The sequence below is a fragment of the Montipora foliosa genome, chromosome 13 (assembly GCF_036669935.1).
Source record: "Montipora foliosa isolate CH-2021 chromosome 13, ASM3666993v2, whole genome shotgun sequence".
In the NCBI taxonomy this organism is placed as follows: Eukaryota; Metazoa; Cnidaria; class Anthozoa; order Scleractinia; family Acroporidae; genus Montipora; species Montipora foliosa.
Genome location: NC_090881.1, coordinates 38440978 through 38448477, shown reverse-complemented (window position 1 = coordinate 38448477; position 7500 = coordinate 38440978). Strand labels below are relative to the sequence as shown.

The window sequence follows — 7500 nt, the reverse complement described above, 5'->3', positions numbered from 1 at the left end:
ATTTTGTGCCTTTGGAATTACAAGAAATGTATGGCAGAAACTCTTTTTAATAAAATAATTTCTACAATAGTCATTCTCTCCAAATTTATTCAGCCTCACCTTTGTGCGCATATCTTCTATTTTTGGAAAATGAAAAATCCAAAATTGCATGTCATGAATACTTTTCATCGTTTTGAACTTCCTTACAAACCTTTGAATTTCTCTCCATCTTGCCCAGATTACCCATGATGCACTCAAGAGCGTAAACTCGTCCATACAGAGAAAAATGCAGGTCTAACCAAATTAAAACTCAGTCTTAGTTTATATCCCTCCGATGCTTGACTTGAATGACTGCCGTAGCCACTAGTGTGGACAACAGCTATCATGTAATGTCAAACTGGCCTGAGACCGGCGAAAAATGTATAAAGAAAATATTTTCCAAACCGTTGACCTCCTGAACACGAAAAGCGTTGACTGTTCAGAGTTTTAGTTGACGTAGTATGGCCGTGTAGCAGCGCCTCCAGCCACAGAAAGCGCGCGAAAAATGAAGCCTCGTTTATGTTTAGGTGAGCTAACCTGGCGTGAGTCCGCGACCCAAAAGAAAACCATTGCCTGGTCAGCGGTCAACTTAAAAAAGAAAACGCTGACCTCAATGGATTCTAAACTTGAGCCAGCGATATGATTGACAAATGAAAAACAGAGAAAATCTGTAGTTATTATTTTGATTATTTTTATTAGTTCCTGCCAAGATCACTGCAATTTCTGGAAATCAAAGTGTTACTGAGGGATATAGTAAGTTACATCTAAATTGTTCAGCAACTGGCGAGCCAGTACCAAACATCACTTGGACAAGATTGTTTGATAGGAAAGTTGTCACCATGCCGCTGATGAACATCAGGAAGGCGGATGGAGGAGGATACAGCTGTACTGCTAATAATGGCGTCGGATGGCCTGCTTTTAAAGATGTTTTTATCGATGTACACTGTGAGTATTACTCTTTTCTGCTTACAAATTTATCGCAAATATGATTTTCACCAATGTCAAATGAGCCGGCCGTTAATCTTGAAAAATTACGATAAATGGTGAAGACCCTAAGCCAACAACTCCTGCGAGATCTTGGTCCCTAAAATGCACTGATGTTGTCGTTCCTTTGGATTCATCACCGGTGTGAAGAGTGGAGAAGTTCTTAATCTACAGATGAAACTCCGCGTATCCTCCTGATGTTTTTGCCCTGGAGGCCTAGAGGTCACCTCCTCGAGACTTTCCCTCTCTAATTGCGCAGAAGGACGCGTTTTTTTGCCGAGGTAAAAATACACTGTATGTACTGTAAGCTGCAACAATGACAACACTGGAGGAAATGGATTTCTCTGGGTATCACACTTCGGCTCGCTTTGAAGTGGAGGCAGGCATGAACTCGGAAATTACCTGTTGTCCTTTTAAATAAACGTAGGAGTGCGGGTGTTTACTTTCTCTAACTTGCTAGTGTTTCTGGCCCCACTATGGCACGATTCAGCGCTTTTTTCGTCTTACAAGGTGAAATATACCTTAGCCTATTCAGTGCATTCACGTTTCATCCAACTTTACGACAGATATCGGCAATGTAGGAGTCTGTTATCTAGTGGAACATCTAATAAGTTGATTTCCCTAGAAATGGGAATCAGTTTATCAGCAGATTTAATTTGAAGCTTATATGATAATAAGTAATTCCCAGCACAAGAGCCTGGTACTTCTCAGGATTCCTTTTCATCCCATTCAGCTGAGACCAGAGCAGCGTGTTGACTAAGTCCTTATTGATATCCTCGTCAAAAGTTTGCAGATTAGTATCGGAGGTGTGAATTTTCGTGGCGTCGACGTTATTGATAAACTTGTACCTCTCGATAGCAAAGTTGGATCGTTCATAAAAATATTAAACGAGAGGGGTCCAAGAATTGACTCCTCCGGGATCACTGCTGCCACACACTGTCAAGGTTGAAAAGGTACGACCATATTCATACGCACATACCTAAGTGATGTGGCTATGCAATAGAGCAACTGCTTTGTCGTTCATTCCATAGAACCAAAGTTTCTCCAGTAGCAGTTCATTGCAGGTAGTCAAACGAGAGCGATTGCTATCTCAGCGATTACATTGCGTTTGTCAAGTTCCTTGTTCCATTGCTCTGTTAGCGTTAATAGCGCTAAAGGACACCTGTGGAATTTTCGATAAGCACATGATAAACAAAATCACGAACGATAGGCTCAAAGTGTTTCGTGAGTTCGTTTTTGTCAAGAACATGCACTGTTTTTCTTGTGGTGTGGCGTAATCTGTCCGCACTTCCAGGTGTCAGGTACTTGTGATCTACCAGTGGTAATATTAATTAGATCGCTGAGGGGTTTCACCATGGAACATGACGATGCCATGCCCACCCTTCGAGCAATCAAGGCATGTCCTTGAGCTTTGTTAATATTCTCCAACATCACTTTCACAAAATAGTGGTTAGCTGGCTTACAACGCGAACGTGTTTGCTTTCCCGTTTAAGGCCGATAGAATTCTAGATACATATGATTGTTCTTTGAAAGCAGTGTGCTTGCTCACGATCAGGTCTCTTGTGATATGTGATTTTCACCTCACCTATTTCCAACAAGTAGGTCCATGACAGAATTTTCCAGTTGTCCCAAATCTGATAACATTTTTAAAGAGGTTATATGGTTTTGGGGGATGCAGCCTCAAAATTAGAGCCATAGAGACCTTTGCACGGATTTTTGTCTGTGTTTGAAAGTCCGTAACTTGGTCTCTCTTCGACCTAAAAGCACCAAACTTGAAAAAATAGCCAATCTCAACGTTATGTTTCATGTGATGGTGTCAATTTATGGATTAGTTTAAATTTGAAACTCGCCCCAGTTCCCTGCGTAATTCCGAAACGGCCTATAGGAAGTTTAAAGTTAAGAAAAGGCTGTGAAAACAAAGTTAAAGAGTTAAAAATCGTGAAAAAGTCAAAACGCATTTTGTAGCTGTCTTTCTCCGAAAAGTTATCTTTGAAGAAAACCACAGTTGCGTTCTTATTTGGATATTTGGGACTAAGGATTACACATTTAAATATAGCGCAAGCACTTGGCTTATCCTGTGAGTGATCTTTTTGCGGTTGTTTTTCGCTCCTCAAACAACTAAAGGGACATGATTTCCACTGAACAAAAACGTAGTAGCGTAGTCACCTCTAGATATCTTGTTCAAGTCATTGAAGTCAGCTGTGTAATCGGACGAAACCGGTAGGAGAACAAAAGGAACTTTACAAGATAAGTTTAGAAGATAGAAAATAAAGAAATAAGATCGTGGTATTTTGCCTACAGTTAAAAAGTGCCTAAACAATTTTAAATTTTTATTCTGTTTTCTTTGACCTATTTTGACAGATCCCCCAAACGTAACATCCATTTAATTGAATCAAACGGTTGACGAGGGAGATGTGGTGCTACTCAATTGTACAGCTGATGGTAATCCAGAACCAAACATCACCTGGACGAGGCTGTCTGATAACAGTATTGTCAACAGGACTCTGACCATCACAGGGAAACAGGATGAAGGGGGCTACAGATGCACTGCTGACAATGGAATTGGAAATGCTGCCTTTTCTGATGTCTTCATTACTGTTCAATGTAAGTCTCAACGCTTTTTATTTTCAGATTGAGCTTTCAAATCAGACTGGCATTTACTTACCATCACCCTTTTCTCTTAACTTACATTTAAACGAGTGCATTACAGGTTAATTAAGCGGTAGTCAAACCGCCGAGAATAAGAAAGGATACCAATGAAGTTTTTCTGTATTCTTAAGTATCTGGTTCACAGTCTTGTCCCCAGCATCACATTCATTGAAGCCTATTGTGCCTTTACCAACATGGAAACTGTGTTTTTGAATCCGTTTTATACAGCTATTGTCTGTTTCATGCATGGTTCCAATTATTGGTGTAGGCTTGTTTACCAGGTGCCAATTACGGTAATGACAAGCGCTCATTTCCAAAAATGCAGTTGGATGCATAAGACAAGTTGTTTTTGTAAATTCTAACAACTAAATCAGGAACGTTCCCCACCACACGTTTCTTGACAACATCAAAAAAGGGCTGTCAAATCTATTACTGATTCCTTAGAATGTATACTTCGTAATTTTATAACATTTGAACTGTGGAATACAGTAGAATGAAATGAAAGTTGTAAAGGTCGTTACATTTAGTTATTATATGCCTAGTATCTGTGGCCAATATAACGCGCACCCTGATTGGCTATGCGCAGCTAAGGGCATTATTCTCCCGTAATGCCCATGGGCCGATTACAAATTATGCAAATTAGCAAAGAAAAAAACAAAAGGTTATCCAAAGGCCACATTTGTTTTATTTGCATTGAAAATACTATTGGTGAGACTAAGGACGATGAGTGACGATGGACACTCGGAGAGTGTATTTTATTACCCTGACGAGCTTGAATTCCAAGGAAAAAATGAAGCCACATCACTAAGCTAAAATTACACACGATAAACAAAATCACGAAAGATAGGCTCAAAGTGTTTCGTGAGTTCGTTTTTGTCAAGAACATGCACTGTTTTTCTTGTGGTGTGGCGTAATCTGTCCGCGCTTCCAGGTGTCAGGTACTTGTGGTCTACCAGTGGTAATATTAATTAGATCGCCGAGGGGTTTCACCTTGGATCATGACGATGCCATACCCACCCTTCCAGCAATCAAGGCATGTCCTTGAGCCTTGTTAATATTCTCCCCAACATCACTTTCACCAAATAGTGTTTAGCTGGCGTACAGGCGGACGTGCTTGCTTTCCCGTTTAAGACCGATAGAATTCTACATACATATGATTGTTCTTTGAAAGCAGTGTGCTTGCTCACGATCAGGTCTCTTGTGATATGTGATTTTCACCTCACCTATTTCCAACAAGTAGGTCCATGACAGAATTTTACAGTTGTCCCAAATCTGATAGACTGCAAAACAGTCGTATTTTTTGCGAACGCAAGCGACACGGTAAAATAATATTCAAACGAAAGGTCTGGAGCGAGTGTAGAAACGGCGAGGGAGAATAGGAAGAGACGCGAAAAAATACGACTGTCCGTTATGCATATATTAAATTTGTTCAAAATTACCCGTTCTTCCAGCAACGGGAAATTCCCATTAGTTTAATTCTGACGCAGCCTGTCATCAAATGTCAATCACACCTTATCAAAAAGATATAGACGCCGTATCAGTTTCACAGTAAAACAGTAACCTCGCGGGAAAATGGACGACGTGGACTTGGTATGAAGAATGCTCGCCTCTCAATAAGCAGTGTTCTCCGCAAGTCACAAGTTTTAATATTTTTAGGTTTATTTTACACAATCTCGCTTGATACAGTCTAGTGTTCTCAATCACTGTCAAAAATCCCACGTTATCGAAATATTATAAATTTAAATTCATGCCTAGATGATCACTTCGGAATTTCCAGTGTCTGTCACGTTCTCCACTTGATCTGTTCTTCATAATACCCTAAAGATTTAGGAAACGAAACCGACAATTACTTAAGTTCACGCCTGCTGTGTTGGTACACGCGAAGACTTTTTGTTCTGTGAACAAAGCAGGGATTTGCTAATTCGCGTCAATCGCAAAACCTCCTGCTCTCCATTTGTGGCGTCGTCGTCAGCAGTCATGGTTAAAACTGGATTTGGCTTATTTAATTTATCTTTAATTTGTGAAAGGATGGCGGCACAATTCCTCACCTTCGTCCCACACAGCGAGCAGACTCTTGAACTTGAAAGCGAGTTCTTTTCTCAAGGTGAAGAGACAGCTCGACTCGGAATATCTCAGCCAACATTGTCAAAGTCTTTCCATTTCTCTGTGGCGCGGTAAAGATGTTTTCGGTTGTTATCCATCCAGGCTTAACTGAATTTCCAAACTGCGTTTTAAAACAACAACTGCACAATCTGCAATTGTCAGGCGGTGTCGCTTCTTTTGGTTTTCTTCCTCTACGCGAGGCGGGTTTTTTCGGTGTTGTTTGACTCATTGAACAGATTTCTCTTTAAAAAGGACACATCCTACATTGCCTACAGAAAAAAACAAACGCCTGTCCTTTCCAAAACTCCACTGAATCGAACGTACGAAACTTCGTCCCTTCTGAATAGCGAAGAGAAAACGTCTGAACATGACAACACAACTAATTTCCTGCGAAAGAAAGGCATACACTGTATCAAATTTAAGATGTGGTCGGAGCTGTCAAACAATTTCTAACACCTTAGTGACATTATTCGAACCCATGCTTAGAGCAAATTCGTTGTATCAAAAGCCGACAGTCGGTTTCTCGCCTCACACGCGTGTGAGGCTCGCGCGCTTCACACGCGAGGATCACGCTTACGGCGCTTCGCGCCTTCCGAAAATAGAAGAAAACGACTGTTTTGCAGTCTACAAATCTGATAAAATTTTAAAGAGGTTATATGGTTTTGGGGGATGCAGCCTCAAAATTACAGCTATAGAGACCTTTGCACGGATTTTTGTCAGTGTTATTAAGTCCGTAACTTGGTCTCTCTTCGAACTAAGAGCACCAAACTTGGAACAATGGCAAATCTCAACGTTGTGTTTCATGTGATGGTGTCAATTTATGGATTAGTTTAAATTTGAAACTCGCCCCAGTTCCCTGCGTAATTCCGAAATAGCCTATAGGAAGTTTAAAGTTAAGAAAAGGCTGTGAAAACAAAGTTAAAGAGTTAAAAATCGAGAAAAAGTCAAAGTGCATTTTGCAGCTGTCTTTCTCCGAAAAGTTATCTTTGAAGAAAACCACAGTTGCGTTCTTATTTGGATATTTGGGACTAAGGATTACACATTTAACTATAGCGCAAGTACTTGGCTTATCCTGTGAGAGATCTTTTTGCGGTTGTTTTTCGCTCCTCGAACCCCTAAAGGGACATGATTTCCACTGAGCAAAAACGTACTAGCGTAGTCACCTCTAGATATCTAGTTGAAGTCATTGAAATCAGCTGTGTAATCGTACGAAACCGGTAGGAGAACAAAAGGAACTTTACAAGATAAGTTTAGAAGATAGAAAATAAAGAAATAAGATCGTGGTATTTTGCCTACACTTAAAAGGTGCCTAAACAATTTAAAATTTTTATTCTGTTTTCTTTGACCTATTTTGACAGATCCCCCAAACGTAACATCCATTTAATTGAATCAAACGGTTGACGAGGGATATGTGGTGCTACTCAATTGTACAGCTGATGGTAATCCAGAACCAAACATCACCTGGACCAGGCTGTCTGATAACAGTATTGTCAACATGCCTTTGAACATCACAGGGAAACAGGATGAAGGAGGCTACAGATGCACCGCTGACAATGGAATTGGAAATGCTGCCATTTCTGATGTCTTCATTACTGTTCAATGTAAGTCTCAACGCTTTTTATTTTCAGATTGAGCTTTCAAATCAGAGTGGCATTTGCTTACCATCACCCTTTTCTCTTAACTTACATTTAAACGAGTGCATTACAGGTTAATAAAGTGGTAGTGAAACCGCCGAGAATAAGCAAG

The 7500-nt window shown here is 40.3% G+C and overlaps 2 protein-coding genes across 3 annotated transcripts in view; both read left to right on the top strand.

Moving 5' to 3' along the window:
• LOC137981952 (neural cell adhesion molecule 1-like) overlaps nt 1–7138 on the top strand; it is a 17472-nt gene extending 10334 nt beyond the window's left edge. The window contains exons 4-6 of the mRNA XM_068828977.1: nt 718–963; nt 3439–3606; nt 7113–7138. Of these exons, the coding sequence (XP_068685078.1) occupies nt 718–963; nt 3439–3606; nt 7113–7138 (440 nt within the window). The remainder of the gene's footprint in view (nt 1–717; nt 964–3438; nt 3607–7112) is intronic.
• The window catches only part of LOC137983223 (neural cell adhesion molecule 1-like), a 65713-nt gene that overhangs the window by 30537 nt on the left and 27676 nt on the right, over nt 1–7500 (top strand). For both annotated transcript variants that reach the window (XM_068830420.1, XM_068830421.1), the window contains 3 exons: nt 718–963; nt 3364–3606; nt 7113–7355. In XM_068830420.1, the coding sequence (XP_068686521.1) occupies nt 7250–7355 (106 nt within the window). In that variant the 5' untranslated portion in view covers nt 718–963; nt 3364–3606; nt 7113–7249. The remainder of the gene's footprint in view (nt 1–717; nt 964–3363; nt 3607–7112; nt 7356–7500) is intronic.